The sequence below is a fragment of the Oryza sativa genome, chromosome 5 (genome assembly GCF_034140825.1).
Source record: "Oryza sativa Japonica Group chromosome 5, ASM3414082v1".
Classification (NCBI taxonomy): Eukaryota; Viridiplantae; Streptophyta; class Magnoliopsida; order Poales; family Poaceae; genus Oryza; species Oryza sativa.
In genome coordinates this window covers 27,580,815-27,600,000 of record NC_089039.1, presented here as the reverse complement: position 1 = coordinate 27,600,000, position 19,186 = coordinate 27,580,815, and the positions used below count along the sequence as shown (strand labels likewise).

At 43.4% G+C, this 19,186-nt stretch overlaps 2 protein-coding genes across 2 annotated transcripts; one reads left to right on the top strand and one right to left on the bottom strand.

The window, feature by feature from the left end:
* Positions 1-10,388: 10,388 nt before the first annotated feature.
* LOC4339535 (adenylate isopentenyltransferase) lies at positions 10,389-12,319 on the top strand. The gene has a single exon (XM_015782976.2). The coding sequence runs from the start codon at positions 10,838-10,840 to the stop codon at positions 11,918-11,920; it is 1,083 nt and encodes a 360-aa protein (XP_015638462.1). The 5' UTR covers positions 10,389-10,837; the 3' UTR covers positions 11,921-12,319.
* Positions 12,320-16,248: 3,929 nt separating this feature from the next.
* Positions 16,249-17,737, bottom strand: LOC4339534 (uncharacterized). The gene is made up of 3 exons (XM_015782872.3): positions 16,790-17,737; positions 16,627-16,689; positions 16,249-16,543 (listed from the first exon to the last, which is right to left on the bottom strand). The coding sequence occupies exons 1-3, from the start codon at positions 17,339-17,341 to the stop codon at positions 16,538-16,540; spliced, it is 621 nt and encodes a 206-aa protein (XP_015638358.1). The 5' UTR covers positions 17,342-17,737; the 3' UTR covers positions 16,249-16,537.
* Between the last annotated feature and the right edge of the window lie 1,449 nt (positions 17,738-19,186).

The following is a 19,186-nucleotide window of genomic DNA, read 5'->3' as shown; positions in this document are numbered from 1 at the left end:
AGACATGCTTTGGTTGTAGTGGTGGCTTAAACTACTGCTCAGATCACTTGGACTGCTCCTCATCATCAACCATTCAACCCTCCAACTTTGGACGTATTATGTTCAGCCGCACATATGCAGGGTTAAACCCTTAAAAAACCGGAGACATGCCAACACATCGAAGGTGACGGCTGCCTCCACTCTTTGCTGAGACTAATATAGTATATTAGGACCTTCTATCCAGGATAATAGTTGACCTGTTCCCTCCAACTCTTCACTTAATGTTTTTTTTTAGTTTGTTCTTCTTTTTCCAAGAACCTTTTCTTTTGAAGGTCAATGGGACTCTTGAATGGAGATTAGTTAGACACTTGCATAGCTTAAGGATATTGTTTTTTTTGGGGGGTAGGATCATTATTGTGAGATGCTATATAGCTTTGACCATGGTCTTAATTAGCTCTATAATGCATCATATATAGTGCACTTCCCCACCACTAAGCAACCAGTTTGCAGAGGATAGAAATTGTTTCCATTATCCAAATCTTCTTTGTTTGTAGTATTAATGTAAAGATTAATCAAACTCTGAAGCATTAGAACATATGGATTGTAATCATATCAACTCGCGATGTTGCTCAGGAAAACTGTACCACCCTATTCCAGAAGCTAGACTATTCTGATTGTATAGAATCACTATGAAAATGTACGAATATCCGTCTGGGGGAGACCTGTCAGCGCAAGTGCGCCTATGTAGAACCAATAAAAAAAACCCTCATTCTTGACTAGGGGCTTGTTTAGATTGATTTCATTTCAAACCCTATCATTTTTTCGGTAAAGTTGTCAAATATGTGCATCCATTTTGTTTCTTACCAAACTTTGATAAATATATAAGAAATCCTACCAAAATTTTGGTAATATTGCCAAAATGCCAGTAAGGTTTATTTTGGCTACAATCTGAACAACCCCTAGCTTTTTACGAGTAAATTCACTACTATAGAATTTAACAAATTGAGAAAAGTAGTATTTCCTTCGACGAAATCTCTGAGATAAATAGCGGAGGGTTAGTTAACATCACCAAAATTAGGATAACTTACGATGAATAAGACTAGTATATTGGGAACGTTGGCTGGCAGCTGTGGTGAGGACATGTTAACATCACTGCAATTTACAATATAAATTTGTCATTACTAGCTCTTCATAGTGCTAAACTTTTGATATCCAGATCGATACTTGATCGTCATCCTTGAGTCCTGTCAATTGAGTTAAGTAAAAAAATTATATATACTCCTTACATGGATGTTCGTCATCTCCCACATTCATGCATCGATGCACAAAACTACAGACACTTGGCAGATAAAATTTTCATTAACTCAATAGACACATGACGCCATGATGGTACTGACAAAAATAACAAACAAATAAAACATGGGCAAATGGAATAAACTGCAGTAGGCATTATGGCCAGTGATAAGCTCATCATCCAAGCACACAGCCAAAACAACTCACAAAAGAATACCAACTTTGTATATCTTAACATTTCTTACATAACCTATCGTTTTAACGTTGTTGATAAACTGTCTGACGCATGCTACATTAATAATCGATACAGACATTAACTGCAAGAGAATTTTAGTTAATAGTACTAATTTCTAGAAGACCATAAGGCTTTAATTCTATTGGTCGGCTTCGGATAGATCTATGTGACAAGGTCTTTTGCCAAGTGGAAGACACACGCTACGTGGAATATACCCATCCCATACATACGTTTTAGCTATGTGCATTGCATTTTGCTGTGGCTAGTTGCACTTTAATAAAACATTGGCTTGCGTTGAATCAGATCGCAAATGATCACAAATGTGTGATTTATTCTGACGATACACGATACATATATATATAGTTATATACCCATAATATTCAGAGAGTAAAATGATGCTAGTAATCGACGTTGATGATTTCCACACCACAAAAGGGATAAATAATTAAGGTATTGGAAGCAAGTGGTATATCAATATCACCCTTCCCTCCTTTCTCTGCTACTAGGTACCTAGCTATATAGGCTGGGCCTTTTTATCCAGGATTTTGTGCTTTAATTGATGACTATGGTTTTAAGGAGACGTGGCACGTAGAAATAAATTAAGTGGAGCGGCGTAAGAGCAAGTTTAATAGTATAGCCCACTACTAGCTCCAATTTATTTATAGCCAATCTAATAGTCAATTCATACAATAGTTACTTACTATATTATTAATATATGGTCCCACATGTCATACACACATTGCGTCTTGGAGTCCGTGCTACAGCTAGCTACAGATCTGTAGCCCACTACTCTTCTCTCACATCTTTTATCTCATTAAAATATGTTTATAGCTGACTAATAGTCTGCTATTGTACCTGCTCTAATAGCACTCTCCATGTATAGTACTCCATCCATTCCTAAAAACTTTCGCGGTTGATCGGCATTGTTTTGACTTTGACCACCAATAATATTTTTTTTAGATGGTTATACAATGATGAACTTAAAAAACTCAAGCTTATGCTTAGGATGCAACATACTTGGTACGCCTTCTTTCCAAATTTTTATAAATTCTTTGGAAAAAAGACCGAGTGCTCAAATTTCGAGTAACAAACACTCCCTATGTTCTAAAATATAAGTGCTTCTGGGAGTTTTACCCAAGAACAAGGTATATGCCTCTTGTTAAATAAGGCATTTGTTGGGGGTAGGAGTTTAGTAGGGGATAAGACTGGAAGTAAATTGAATGAGGGTGATTATTGATTGGACAAGTAATACTTTATAAGTGTTTACATTTTGATAAAAAAATTAATTCTTCAAGTGCTTATATTTTAAATACAAGAAGCATTGAGATTATTATCTAAAAAAAAGAAGCATTGAGATTATTCAGGGCAGTCATAAAAGGTTACTGTTGTTTTACCTAACTCATCGTTCGCTCTATGACCCATAATCAAGTGAAAAATGAATGAAATAATCAAAATGCTTTATATCTATGACTTTTATATATGTGTTTTCAATGATTTGAAAACTAATATTGAAAAATAAAGTACGATAAAGAAAACCTTAAAACCAGCTTCAAATTTTAAGTTTCGAAATAAAAGTTTTGGTTATGGCTGACAAGCCAATAAGAAAACAACGAGTGAGGTAAATGCATCAATAGTCTTTAAAATGCAACATTTGACAAAAGAAAAAGGAAAAAGGAAATGCAAAGTAGAATCATATCCTATGTGTAAATTTTACAACTCCTGGATTTGTAGAACTTTTCGCCTAAAACACATGATTGAGGGCAAATCTTTCCAAGGGACAGCATGGGCTGTGTCCTGTGTCCAACTCGTTCCTGCACCACCGCGGCACACACAAGGCCACGTCGACGTCGGGACCCATGTGGGCGCGGCGCGTGTGGCGTTGCCGCGTCCTGCTTAGAGCATGTACAGTGACACGCTACAAGCCAGCTATAAACATATTTTAAGAAGATAAATAAGAAGAGAGAAAAGTAGCGGACTACAGATATGTAGCCAATTGTAGCACGGACTTTAAGACACAGTGTATGTATAATAGGTGGGACCAAATATTAATAGTGTAGTATGTAAATATTATATAAATGAGCTATTAGATTGGCTACAGATAAATTGAAGTTAGTAGTTAGCTATAGTATTAAACTTGCTCTTAATTAGCAGCGACGATGGAGCATGCAAACGTCGCCGTCGCCGTCGTCGTCGTCGTCCGTCTTTATCGATTGATCTCCACTTGAAAATTAATCAGGGATGGCTGCACCGCCGCAGGGGAGAAGGCTTCATTAATTAATTCCACGTCGAAATTAATCTCAGGTTGGGTGTTAACTTCGGAAGTTGGAATAATCCTCCTGTGTAGTATGTACATGGAGGATGATGGACGCCATGGTCCAATGGGCATCAATGCACCGCCATGCATGGACCGGCTTCCATTTGCATAGAAATTGACCACCCAATCCAGTGCACATCCAAGGAAAAAAGGCATGATTTCGTGTCAAATCCTAGCCTGTTCAAAATTATTGAAAAAAAAAGGGGCCTCAGATCATTTACCCCGAATCATACTTCGGCTATGTTTTAGAAGCCCAAAATTATAAGAAACAACGGACGAAAATTTTAGAAAACTTGATTTTTCCAATATCTACCTGCTAAAGTTCATATGCCGAATTCTAGAATTATTGATTTAAAAAACTACTCCTATATAAGATTCTAAGCTATTTGGAGAACTGGAGATTCTGAAATTGCGAGATACTCACTCCGTTCCAAAATACTCCCTCCATATACTTTTGATAGTCATATTTCATTTTAGCACACAGACTAAGGATAAGTAATTCTACTTATCATCCATTTAAATATGCTACTAGTTATTCCTCGTAAACAAGCGATTCATTAATATTTACATTTCTCGATGCCCATGTAGCCAATCCTGTGTGGAAGAATGGAGAGTCACGCATTAAATCCGAGAAAGTCACTAAGAGAATAGGTTTTGGATTGTAATATGCCTATAAAAATATTTTTTTTCAGATTTAAAAATATGCCTATCAAAAGTAGATGAAGAGAGTATAAGGCACAACCACCCTTAACCAAAAGATCAAGAAAAACAATTATTATCATCTCTTAGTTTGGATCACCCTAATAAATACTACCTCTATCTACTTTTGATAGTCATATTTCATCTTGACAGACAAAGGATAAGTAATTCTAATTATCATCCATTTAAACATACTACTAGTCATTCCTCGTAAACAAGCGATTCATTGATATTTACATTTCTCGATGCCTATGTAGCCAATCTTGTGTGGAAGAATGAAGAGTCATGCATTAAATCCAAGAAAGTAATTAAGATGATAGGTTGTTGAAGTGAAATATGCCTATCAAAAATAAAATTTTCAAATTTAGAAATATGACTATCAAAAATAGATGGAGGAAGTATAATACATGCATCCAATAGAATTAGAGATCTTGAGCGTGAATGATTTAAAAAAGTAATAATTTAATGGAGAAAAGGTGCTAGTTAATTGTATGCATGTATGCATGCTGGAACATTTTTAAAAAAGTAGTTGTGTTTTATATTATGGAACGAAGGGACCGAGGGAGTATCTAATTATATAAAGTAGGGACAAAGCTAGCTGAACTCTAAATTACACAGATCAATTAGAGCACACCTCGTCGGGGTCTCACGATCGATCTCAGTGCCCGAACTGCTCGCTTCCAAGTTCCAACTCCGCGCTTCGCTTGGCCAAGTTGGGTCAGGCTCCACGCCGGATTTTGCCGTGTCTGTATCCATCACGCGACGCGGTTTGCAGAGCCCACCACCGGTGGCGGAGAACCGACGCGGAGAAAGCCGGTTGCACTCGCGCTGTTACCTGCGCATTGCGGCGGCCTCCCGTGCTCCGATCCGATATACGCTCGTCTGATGTGGATGGGAGATGCAACGACGTCGTTGAAGAGGTGAGTCGGACAAAACAGTACTGTTCTGTGACAGTTTTTGCCTAAAAACTTGGTGGTTCGGTATAGAAAGTTTTGCTAATAACATTGTGCTTGTTTGGCCGTTATTTTTGTGGTTGCGGGTATAGCCGTGAGTAGTAGACGCCAGGGTTTCCCAAACCGCCGGGGCCGGGGTTACCGTACCCCGGCGGTAAGCACAGTAATCGCGGTAACCGTGAAAAACCGTACAAAACCATACCGAATTTATCAAAAATTCAAATTATTTTTAAAATTTATTTGAATTTAAAGAGGTTACCGTGGTATTTATATTACCGTACCCCCGCGGTAACCATGCGGTTACCGGCGGTAACGTAAACCCTGGTAGACATGGCTTACTACTCTAAAAATCATAGCCGAACAACTTTTTTTTCTTTTTGAACGGTCAGTCTGATTAGACTTGTCTTATATTGATAGAAGGGAGTTTAAGTACACACAGCTAAAGGCCAAAAGAAAAAAAAAGTACAAATTCGAGTGCAAACAAACTTGCACGTCAACTCTCCTTACACCTCATGGCAACATTCTCCTGATGTGCTTTATGCCGGTGAGTCCCACCATCCCAACTCCTATTGGATGCGATTGATTATTTGATGGATTGTTGCCTCTTTCCCTCTAAAGATTCCCACAATCATTTTTCTCCAGATTTCCCAAGCAATGGCAAGAATACCGAACAACCTCTTGTCCTTGTTGAAGATACACATATACATACAACAACATTCACTTGCACACAATATACGTGTGGTATTATGAAATGCACAACACATATTCGAGGATAATGATAAATCTGCGAACTCACTAAATTGTTATTGAAATGCATCCGCCCACATAATTTTACTCTTATATAAGCCGTTTATTTGTTTTTTTTTTGTTTGGGCACATGGAATTAACCAGAGTGCCAACGACAGGCACATGGACGACCATCTTGCGATCGAGGACGGACAGCCCTGATCGAGAAGACATGCCACATCTTGATTCGATTCCACTGGAGTAAGTGGCCGGGCACATCAAAAGGGCCGTAACAAATACGTATCGATTTCTGTACGTACTGGAGTACTTCCTTTTGGCGAAACAAGATCCCGATCAATATACCCTCCATCTTTCCGTAGCAAAAGAAAGGTACCGAAATGTATGTGCATCAGTACCATTTCACACAAAATTCTCTTGCTGATGAACAACGTACACCACATCCTCCCAGAGTCCAAACTGTGGCCGCGATCGCATAATATCTGGTGCTTTGGTGCAGCTCATTTTTGTCCGGTGAGGATTCTCTACTATAATGTATAACTACTATTATAGTCACTGGTTGTGAGTCATACTCTCTTATTGTTCGATCTACACGTTAGTGTCTGTAGTGATAGTTGTAGTGACAGTGATATTATGATAGAGGATGTGAACCCACTTGTGTCGTACGCAGTCGTCTCTGCATGCATCCATCGATCCTTAATAATCAACGGACGCTTTTGACGCCATGCATGGCTTTTGAGGGATTCGATCGCCTAAATAATTGGGGTTCGTATAGATCTCGATACTGCCACAGATTTTCCTCATTTGGTTCTAATCAAGAATTTTTTTTGTGATGAAAAACAGTGAGAACAAGTTGATTCGATATGAGAATCCAACTGCAGCCGAAATATGCCAACCTAATGGCAAAGGATATGTGCAGCGCAAGGTTATGGGCTCTGACCTATAAGCGCGTGCACAGACGAGGTATCGGATTATATTTGTCAATCCAACCTTTGCTTTTGGAAGTTGATAAAAAATGCCAACCAAAAACTTTTGCAATGTTCTTTGTTTATACTCTAGCTTTGATGCTCCAGGTGCAAGTGCATGAATTCGGCCATGTTCTTTTCTGATTCTGGATTCTAGATTTTCATTTGCACGCTTCTAAAGCTACTAAACGATACGTTTCATATAAAATACTAGAGTATGCAAATTTTTCATGGGATACTTTTTAAAGCAACTTTTTCAACTCTATAGCAGTTAATTTATTCATCTGTATATATCCTCAAATGGTTACCATAAAAATCAAATAATCCATCGATTTCAGTTATCACAAACAAGGGCCTTAGCAGCAGAATTTACTAGTGTCACAATCAAAATGTCAAACAAGCCCCAAGTCCTCGCGCATCTCTTCCACCCTTTCTCTGTGGAAGAATGCAAAAGGATTTGGCAAGTATATGTAAGAATAAAGCAGGGGTCTCTCTCACTCGCTTGAAGCCAACCTTCAGAAAGCAGTAGTATTTTAGAGGGAATTCATGTGATACGATGACGAAATTTCTCACACACGTAAGTGACAATTCAAAATTAGTTCAAGTTGTTCTTGAAAGGGAAACAATTCGTTGCCGTTCCAAATATTACGGCCATGGTGAGCTGACCTGTCAGTTTTCTCGCTTGATAGCAACGCAACAATATATATGCATGTCAACGACGGAGTACAAAATAATCACGTACTCCTACTAACTCTTCCTCTAAAGATTGTTTCTCATCTTATATTTCGAACCTTCCTCCGTTTGGTCATGGAGTCACCTTTCAAGTGACCGAGTCATGTGACCAAGCAATGTGACATTTCCATTCACCTAGCTAGAGTCAATTTCATGGCTCATATAAGATCTCCATTTTATACCCACGAACTCTTATAACACTACATTTATCCCTTAATATTTGATGCTGATTAGTTCAAAACATAAAAAAAATATAGGAAAAATAGTTTAAGATAAAATTACCATATCAAATAAGGGAATATTTCCTACAACAGCAATGGCATTTTTTGGACGTTGCTATTTGACAAAATTTTGAGAGGAGCGTAAAATTAAGGAAAAATTGGTTATATAGCATCGAAAGTTCACGTTTTTTATTTTATAGCACCGAAAGATACCGGTTCACTTTAATAGCACCCAAAGTTCACCCTGTTCCCATTTTTAGCACTTCCGTCAATTCTCAATCGTTTTCCGTCCGTCTTGATCCAGCCACACACACAATATAATGTTTCTACCCCTCACAAGTACAAGTAGAATGCATGTTAATGAGGGGTAGAAACGTCATATCGTGTGCGTAGCTAGGTCAATAACGATCAAGACGGACGGAAAAATTGACGGAAGTGCTAAAAATGGGAACAGGGTAAACTTTGGTTGCTATTAAAGTGAACCGGTATCTTTCGGTGCTATAAAACCAAAAACGTGAACTTTCGATGCTATATAACCAATTTTGCCTAAAATTAATGATATGGTCTGCTCCTTCCATTTAAAAGTCTTAAGCATATTTTTTATATTTTTTAATAAATGAGATGGTTATATTTATATTCGAGACTGAAATGTAGAGATTATCTTTTCATAATGTCACAATGCTAAATTAAAGCGCAAAATTAATGTTATGATCTGCTCCCTCCATTTAAAAGTCTTAAGCATATTTTTTATATTTTTTAATAAATGAGATGGTCATATTTATATTCAAGACTTAAATGTAGAGATTATCTTTTCATATTGTCGCAGTGCTAAATTAAATTATTGATCCGAACCCAAGTAGTTATCTTAATATATATTTATATGTTGTATATATTAGTGTAGCTTTTTTTAATTTGTTACATGTGCATTGAGTTGATTTTTTCATGGTTTTGATTATAGAAAATGAGAAAATTGTAATATTGTGACCTAAACTTTTTGGATAGAGGGAGTATGACCGGTGAAATCTCCAAAACTACTGCAGGGTAGGAGTACTCGTAGTACTTCTAACCAGCCTGACCACATTCAAACGCACAGTAGTACAGTACTTGGAGGACATTCAAGTCACAGTACACAAATGTTTCCAGCACAATAAAACTACTTGGAACAGTACTGTGGGCAGCAGCTCTTTGCAGGCCGCAGGCGAGTACAGATGGACCCTCATCGAAACGAAACGAAACCCATGCCAAGAACCTGCGTGCTCTTTGATGAGCCAGTCATTCCTCGAGGCATCTTTTCATCAGATCAGAATTCAGAGCCTCGCGAGAAAGAAAGGCTGGCCCAATCCTGCAGCTGCACAGATCCCAGCAGCTGCAGCTGTAGCTGTAGTAGTAGCTGTAGTCGATCGACAGTGTCCGAGCCAATCCATCGCCGCAAACAAGCCAAGGGGAAGAAATATATATAGCCCTGGCCACGTACTACGTACTAGCCTCTGCCGATCTGCCATGGGCGCTAGTATAGCCATGTGACCGTGCGAGAGTGCAAGTGATGGGTACAGACGTTGTTAGCACCAATCTGGGAGGCTTATCTCCAAACCCCCAAATTCTCTCCATTCCATTGCCGTCCGTCGTGTGGCTGCCGCACGCTGGAGGGGCAGCGGCAATCGCTAGATTTACGAGGGTCCCACGGCGCAGTGGCACGACGACGCAGCACCGTCCGGGATTTTCAACGGCACCCGAACCTGGGCGTATCAATCGCTTTGTCTCCCGGAAAAGAGAACGACATGGGATCGTATTACCCCAAGCGTCGCCGATGATCGCCAAAAGTCAAAAAAACGTATCACCGTCCACCGACCGAACCGAGGTCGCTACCACGTACTACCAGTAGTAGTAGTAGTAGTACGCGGACTCGCGACCAGCCAGCCGCTCGGGTTGTCTCCTCTTTTTTTTTTTTTCTTGCCGGGATGGGAGCGTGCACCGGTGGCTGCACTCACCGTCACCGGCCAGTAGTCTAGGCGCCACACGAAGCGGCGGCCTGCGTCGCCGAAAGGCGGGGGAAAACCCCGAAAATACAGGAGAATTCTGCGTTTCCCGCGGGCGCGAGAGCCCGCGACCCCGCGCACGGTGAGACAGGGACCACGACCCCGCGCGAACTCCCCCTTCAGGTGGACGACCAACCCAGCCCAGCCAGCCGCGCGCCGGTTTGTGGCTTTGCCGAATCCAACGCTTGCACACACCACCGCGGCGCCGTATGCCGGGTCCCCCACTTGCATTCCACCCGGTCGTCGCGTCGCGTGATCGCGTCACGTCCCGGCGCGCCAGGATACGGGTGCTTGGCTCCGCCTCCGGCTTATTATTTAAGCACGCGACGCCGCGGCCATGTCTAGTCTCCTCGGCTGCTACTACTACTGCGTTGTGCGCACAATGCCAAGCGACCCACTACTGCCCTGCGTCTGCGTGTGCCGCGTATACGCACAAGCCAAAGAGAATTTTTAGGCGGGTAGAAACAAAAATCAGACCCAGTTTCGCGCAAAAAAAAAAACAAAGAGAAGCCCGGGGGTAAGAGAGAGAGAGAGAATTTGGGAGATGTGAGACGGAAGCAACAAGCACATGAGCGTTTTGTGATTAGGAACGGACAAAACAAGGTCATAAGGCGGCCTAATCAGGATTGGAGGAGAGGTCTAGTCTCCCTTTCTAGTTTCCCCTACATGACCAGCGTTGCCACCAGGATTGCCACGCTCGTGCGGGCCGCGGCGGCGGCGAGCCGGCCATTGCGGCTCCACCGCCGGCCCGGCGGCGAGGATACGAGGATGGTGGTGATCGTCGGCGCCACGGGCACCGGGAAGACCAAGCTGTCCATCGACGCCGCCAAGGTGATCGGCGGCGAGGTTGTCAACGCCGACAAGATTCAGCTCTATGACGGCCTCGACGTGACCACCAACAAGGTGAGCCTCGCCGACCGCCGTGGCGTGCCGCACCACCTCCTCGGAGCCATCCGCCCCGAGGCCGGCGAGCTCCCGCCGTCGTCCTTCCGGTCCCTCGCCGCCGCCACGGCCGCGTCGATCGCGGCGAGGCGGCTCGTGCCGGTCATCGCCGGTGGGTCGAACTCCCTCATCCACGCCCTCCTCGCCGACCACTTCGACGCCTCCGCTGGCGATCCCTTCTCCCCCGCCGCCGCCTTCCGCCACTACCGCCCGGCGCTCCGGTTCCCGTGCTGCCTGCTCTGGGTCCACGTCGATGAGGCGCTCCTCGACGAGTACCTCGACCGCCGCGTGGACGACATGGTGGACGCTGGCATGGTCGAGGAGCTCCGGGAGTACTTCGCCACGACAACCGCCGCGGAGCGCGCCGCGCACTCCGGGCTGGGCAAGGCCATCGGCGTCCCCGAGCTCGGCGACTACTTCGCCGGGCGCAAGACCTTCTCCGAGGCGATCGACGACATCAAAGCCAACACCCGCGTCCTCGCCGCCGCGCAGGTGTCCAAGATCCGCCGCATGTCCGACGCCTGGGGCTGGCCCATCCACCGCCTCGACGCCTCCGACACAGTCCGCGCCAGGCTCACGCGGGCGGGCTCCGCCGCCGAGTCCGCCTCCTGGGAGCGCGACGTGCGCGGCCCAGGCCTCGCCACCATCCGCAGCTTCCTCGCCGATCAGTCACCGCCACCGCGCAGCGAGGGCACCAACGACTACCTGTACGCCATGGAGACGGAACCAGAGCCGCCGCCGCCGCCGACGTTGCCGCCGCGGCTGCTCCGGTTGCCGCGGATGCAGTACTGCGACATGGTGGGGTGAGCTCGCCGCCGCCGCCGCCGCCGCACGGCGCCGCAGTCACTTCATTGAAGGCTTTTGGGGGTTCGAGGGTTTAGGCCGCCAATTTTCCAGTGTCCCGGCGGCGCCCTTCTCTGACACTGCTCGGTGGGCCCAGAAAAAGTAGCCAGTGACATAGAAAGAAGAGACAAAGGTAATTAACGTAGAGAGAGAGAAGCTAAGCTATGCAACTGATGAGAAGTGTTCTTCTTCATTGCAGCAGAATTTGTGTACTCTTTCTTGGAGAGGTGGTGATTCATCACATCGCTCTCCTCCTAACCGCGGCACTGTATGTATGTAGTGAGTAGTACTAATCATCTAATTATCCACCGTGTTCAGAATTTTGAGACAGATAATGAGTACAGTCTAGTATATGATTTTTCATCAGTGTTTGTTGCAGTGCAACGGGTGACCTGCTCTATTTCCGGAGCTGAATTTTTTTTGGTTTGGTTTTGTTTGTTTTGTTTGTTTAATTAATCCTCCTCCTGCTGCTGCTGCTAGTAGTAGTAGTTTGAGGTGGCTAATGCCATGGTGGATGCTTGACATGTTCCATCCATTTTCCAGCTGGTTGTTGTTGGGATGATTGGATGGGTAATGCCACGCTTAGTGTGTGATTACTGATCGAGGGGGAGAAGGATTGTGTTGGGCGTGTGGGTTGGTGCCTGGTGTTCTTGCTGTTGCCAGCTAGGAACAAACAAATTCGTCCCCGTCTCCTACTCTTTTTTCTTTCTTTCTTTCTTTCTTTCTTTCTTTCTTTCTGTTTTTTTTCTTTTACCCCTCCTCTCCAGTTTTCCCGTACGGTCAAAGAGCTGGAATTCAGTGGCATTACGATTTTCACTCTCTTTTGGATTGTTTTCTTTCTTGTTTGGATTCTACAGCAGCAGTCTACCGCATCAGATTTTCAGCATCGTTTTATACTGTCGCGGACTTCAGGCATTGGATACTCGCTTCCAGAAGTTTCTGGTCATTTTTTTCTTTTTCTTTTTCAAAAAAAATTGCACTTCACATGGTCGGTTGGTACGCGTATGTGTACGTTGTATGCAGAGTTGTACATTGTTTTATGCGTATGTATACCTTGTAGGCGACACGTCCGACATAAGCCAGGCTTTTTATACACAGTCATCGATCACCTGCCCTCAAATCGCCATGATTAGCAGCAATGCAAGTACTGTGTTTTGCTCGAAGCGGTTCTACTGTAATATAATGTCGCAGTACTATACCACTGCTCTATGGTACTGTACTCCCTATTTCAGTATACTCCAGTCCAGTACTTTTGCCTGTATCATCGCTGCAGTATACGAATGCCAAGTCTCCTGGATAATCGCAAGTAAGTAGATTCTTGGGGACGGCTCGGCCCAAATAGAATGCAGCATCGCAACCCTGCAGAAGCCCAGCAACTGCAGTCAAGCTGTCATACGGCTATTTCACTACTCCTTTCATTTCATCCTAAAATATACTCCCTCCGTTTCACAATGTAAGTTATTCTAGCATTTTCCACATTCATATTGATGTTAGATTCATTAACATCAATATGAATATGAAAAATGCTAGAATAACTTACATTGTGAAACGGAGGAAGTAAGGAATTATACCCTTTAAATTTATATGAAAATATAAGTAATTTTGTAATCCCAAGACAGTACTTTATTCCTCACTTATCATCTTTTATATAGTTTATTTTTCACTTATCACCTTTTGTATTGATGGGTTTCCCGTCTAATCACTTTTTTACTACTTTGTTCTTCCAACCATTTGTATCGTGATTTGTTCTTTTACTATTATCTTAATTTTTGTAAAAACAAATAGTAGAATCCCTTATATTCACGGACGGAAGGAGTACTTCCTTACTAGTCAGAAGGGATTGAACCGGACTACTAGTTGTGGTTAACAACAGAATGATAGACCTGCGTTTGGGCTCCGTCATCATTAGCTTTTTGCATTTTTACTTCTGCTTATTGAAATATAATTGGCCAATTTAGTTTGAAAAAGAAAAAAGAACTGACGAGCAAATGCACCGTTATTTGAGCCAATAGACTGACAGAGTATCAGACAGTTTAAGTGTGCTGGGCCGCGTCAGCCTTGGCCAACAATTTCATATCCTCTGATCGTCTCATCCAATAGTAGGAAAGGATGTTCACAAGAGTGTTCAAGCTACGCTCTAACTTTACCACATGAAGGATTCAGATATCAGAACTCGTCACTGTTTCTTGACATGATCAAATTTCGTACTGTGCAATATCACTTCCAGGCTTTGCCTCCGGCCTATTTTGCAGGATTGCTGTACTGGATGAGACAGTCAAGGTATGGGCCAGACTAACGAAAGGGCCTCTCAGTCTCATCCCCAGCCTTTCATGTACTGCAATGTGGAACATCAACTGTAATTACAGAACACTTGTTGTACATCTGAGGGAATGTTTTGTGCTGTTCTTCCCAATCCAATTGCAGGAGTTAGATATTTGGAAGCTTAAGATAGTCAATGGATTTCTAAAAATTACAATGTGTCTGAAAGATTGGTCAGGCTATCCCCTTGGAGTGTGATCTTGATGTCGTGTGCTGCATGCCACACGTTCAGAGAAACATTCCCCATGTTGGATTTTTTGAAGGTTCTCACATCACCAAATGAGGCATTCAGAAAGTACAGTAAAGTCACATCTCGAGGATGACAAAAGACGTTCGAAGGATAATTGGGTAGGGAGTTGGCACAAATGTACACTATCTCATCAACGCAGTTCTGCACTAGTTTGAACAAACACACTCTCTTGTGCGATTACAACACCAGCGACATGTCCATGAAAAAGAAGAGAACGGACACGTCCAAAAGGCACTCAACAATATTGCTTTCGCCAAAATTCATATGAATTAATCCAGCAGATATTTTAAACATGATCAGTATATAGGTATGCTAATAATTACTAGTTTCAGTTAGTCAGTAGCCACAAGAAGCAAATCTGGACTATGGAGAACTGGAACGGCTGGAAGGGCGCACTGATCATGCATCAAGCCACTCAAGAGTGAAGAACATCATCTAGCTCTAGCCAAACGGCACTACCTGTCAGGAACAAAGCCTGGAGATACTGATGGTTCAGCCAAAAAAGATAAGCATTTTACCTGAAAAATAACTCATAAACCTAACATGGAATTTCTGAAATTTGATGTCCACAGGACCACAGCAGAAGTAAAATGACTACTTGTACCACCATTCTGCGTCTGCAAGAGTAAAACATTGACACTACAGGCTGGATGGAGACCCGCATCAGACATATAATGCAAACCACTGGAACCAAATCAACCAATTATGTGCAACATGTAAAATTGTAAATCGTGAACATGAAGCACTATTAAGTTTTAACTCTTGATTTACAAAATAAAAAATCAATCATAGGAAATGATCAGACAGACAAAATTGAAGTCCCAGACTCACCTGCAGCCTAAAAACACCAGGGCATACTGTCAATCAAATAATCCAATAACACCAGCTCCGAACACAACCGTGCATAACTTAAAAACCTGATTACCGACTCACCATGGATGTCATCAGAATACTAAATTAGTGCATAATTAGATTGCTAAGTGAGTATGGAAAAAGGACGCAATGCAACAATCAAGCAGTCTTTCAGCTCCTGCATAGTGCACACAGGTACACAACTGGTGTTCCAAATGTCAAGAACGATAAGCAGAAGTTCAAATTATTAATGCACTTAGCAAATCGTTCTAATAAGCAGTGTCAGGATATGACTAGTGAACACTTCGTCTCCTCCAAAAGTGCAAAACAGAGATCAGACGAAAAACAGAAGTATCAGCATTCGAGAAGCAAGAATGATGTGCACCAGCTTTTGCAAACAACAGAATATTGCAAAATGAACAAATATATTGAACAAAGGTATATGTAAAAATGAACAACTAATTCTGGAAGAGGTAATTAATGCCAGCTAACACCTTTCTTAATTGAAAATTGGCAATGATTTTGCCGTTCTGTTAAAAAAAATTAATGCAAGCTATACTTACAAGCAGGAGATTATAACAAAGCGCACCCTTGATAACTAGTTTGATTTCCTACCTGAATTTCACTAGCTGAGATTTCTTTTTCTCTTTTCAAACCACTTTGTTGCACCCCAAGTACACTTTCATTTTCTTCGGTATCAATGTCCAACTCAAGACATGATATATGCCCTGCAGAGAAACCAAAGCTGCATCTTTTTCCCTCTATCTATGCAATGCAGAAAGTAGAGCTTAATACAAGGAAATATCATCCTCACTAACACTACAAAACCACATAGTGATATCACAGCCAACAACTTGCAGAGTTGAAGCGATTTGCACCGAAAGAAATATTTCACAGACTGAAACCATGTACATAACATGACAGCTAACCAAACATCACACCACATATGCCACAGGGCACAAACATCGCATACGATTCCACCTTTCTTCTAATTAGAAAACCTATTCACAATCAACCATAAAATCTATATCCATCCTCTGATCTAGAAGAACCAACATAATTATTGGATGGACATGTTAGCCGTCAGAAGAAAAAAAAGCAAAACATGGGAACATCTGAAAAGTTGCTCTCATTTGCAGACTTCACCGCGCTGGCGCCAATCACCTCTGCAAGAGGAAAACACACATGAAGAAAAGAACCAAATTTTTTGGGCGAAGGAACACATCAAACGTATCGAGCGATATCTCACCTCCTCGACGATCTTGTACGAATCCAGGTTCACGTCCGCCAGCGATAATCCGGGATACAGCCGCTGCAATTCGAACCAAAACCGAACAAAAATTGAGCACCCCCCGATCGAGACCCAAAAATTAGGAATCATGAAGCGCACGCGGAGGCTCCAAAATCCTTACATCAAGCTCGAGCCGCACGGCGCGCGGGCGCTTCTTGGGCCGGCGCGGCGGCGCCGTGCCGCGGATGGCGATGAAGTCGGCGACGATCTCCTCCCTGGTGAGCGCAACGGAGAAGCCCCTCTTCTTGGCGACCACCGGCAACGGCGCAGGCGGGTGCAGCAGCGCCTGCCCTCCTCCCGCCGCCGCCGCCGCCTTCTTCCCCGCGGCCTCCGATCTCGACGCGTCGGGCGCCACGGTGGCGGAGCGGCGTGTGCGGAGGTTCCAAGGCCGCGACGGCCGAGAGGCGCCGCCAGCGGAGGTCTCCTGCCCCTTCTCCGGCGACGGGGTGTGCGGCTGCTTCGGAGGCGAGGCGGAGGCGGGAGCGGAGTCCCCGTTCTTGGAGCAGCGGAGGAGGCGATGGGTGCCCCAACCGAAGGTGGTCGGGAAGGAGAAGCTGTGGAGGCGAGTGCGGGTGGCGGAGCCGGCCGGGGGAGCCGCCGAGGGGGAGGATTTCGCCTGCGCCGTGTGGTGGTCGGAGGCGGCGGCGGAGGCGGAGGCGGCCATGAGGACCATGAGAAGAGGGAGGTGAGGTGAGGTGGGTGCGAGGAGGGAAGAGGAAGAGGAAGCCGGAAGAAAGAGAGAAGGCGAGGGTGATGTTGCGGGTCAGGTTTTAAAAAAGAGAGAGGGAGAGACGAGACGAGACGAGCCGAGCCGTGGGCGTGTGGGCGTGTGGCGTATGCGTTTTTTTTTTGGGTTTTTCCCCGTCTCCGCGCTCGGCGCCTCGTGTGATTCTGACGGATGGATCCGTGGATGGGTAAGCGGTGGCGGAGGCGGTTTTTGGGTGCAGCGGCGGGGCCGCGATTTTGGTGGTGATGCGCGCCGCAGCCGCTGCGTGTGCGGGAGCGCGTCGTGTGATCGCCTTGGGGCGGCGCGAGCAGGGGGCGGACGGCGCGCGGCCCCGTCGGCGTCGTCAGAGGTTCGGTGGTTTTCGGGTTGCTCCTGCTGTCAACGAGGTACGATTGCGTTGCAACAGACGGTTATCTGACTTATTGCGCGGATTATCTTACGTGGCTAGCTTCTTTGTTTTTATTAGGGACGTTCGGCTGGCTTGCTGTACGTGACGTATATGTTTTTCTTTTGAATAGCGCTTAGTGTTTCTTCTTCTCTTCTATAAAATACTTACTGTTAATAGTTTGGTATAGTGTTTTCTATATTGTATAAAAAAATAATAAATCATGGTAAAACAGGTTTTCCCGCGTTTTCTTTTTCAAAACAAAGTACTACCTTCATCCCAAAATAAGTGCAGTTTTGCACTATTTGTGTCTCATGTTTGACCATTCGTTTTATTTGAAATTTTTCTACGATTAATATTTTTATTGTTATTAGATGATAAAACACGAATATTACTTTATGTGTGACTAACTTATTTTAATTTTCTCATAAAATTTTTAAATAAGACAGACGGTCAAACGTTGAACACGGATTCCTACGGCTGCACTTATTTTGGGACGGAGAGGGTAGTTCACATTACAAATACAACTTACGAGCTATAATGCCTTTATTTGGGTGAGATCACCATTCCCGTAAAATCTTAAGCAAAATATGGTGTTCTAAACATTAGTTGAGGAGAACTATGGCAATTTAAAGTGGAGATCAAAATGAGTTCACGGCAAGAAGCTAACAAATTAAGAAAGTACAGCGCACCATAGTTGTCAAGGCAGACTTAGGCCATGGGCAATCAATTGGGTCACGGTCTGGGGCCCCAAACCTGTGGTAAACATATAATGGACAATTATAGATTTTTATCGTGTAAAACAGATGTGCAGCCCAACATACATAATGGGCCAGCCCTAGCCTTAGTCCATGTTGGTTTCGCTCCCTAATGGTTATGGGCTATGAATCAAATGTTGCATTGTGGTGTTATTACAACCATTTTATGTTATTAGCTAAAAGAATGTAGTTCTTGTTGTAATGGAGCTACTACTATCGATGTGGGTGTTGCTATAATACACTCATCGTCTCGATGCTATGAGTCGCTATGCGCAACACTCGTGATCGTGTCATTGGCATCACGAGACATAGGGCCTTTTCACTTTGTTGCCCAAATTAACCATTTCAAATTTTGGTAATGCCAAATTTTACCACATTTTGGCATTACCAAATTTTTGGTAGAACTAGCTTTGTTTGGTTTGATGTATTTGCCAAATTTTGTATAGTTCTAAGAGAGGAAGCTTCTAGAACTGCAGAAAAATTGGTAAAGTAGTAATGGTTGAAGTATGTTTAAAGTAGTAAGAAGGCTAAAAGTGGCAACAAATTAAACAAGCCCTTAAGTTTTTGGTTCTATAGTCTAGATTGCTTTTTGAAAAAAAAAATCAAGTCAATTAAAAAATATGCCATGCAAAAAATTAACAACACCAC

What these genes read in the sequence shown, in the direction of transcription:
- LOC4339535 (XM_015782976.2), top strand. Translation starts at nt 10,838, where the DNA reads ATGACCAGCGTTGCCACCAGGATTGCCACGCTCGTGCGGGCCGCGGCG.
- LOC4339534 (XM_015782872.3), bottom strand. Translation starts at nt 17,341, where the DNA reads ATGGTCCTCATGGCCGCCTCCGCCTCCGCCGCCGCCTCCGACCACCAC. An exon ending in CCGTGCGGCTCGAGCTTGAT is followed by an intron (nt 16,690 to 16,789) that starts GTAAGGATTTTG and finishes TTCGAATTGCAG; the next exon opens with CGGCTGTATCCCGGATTATC.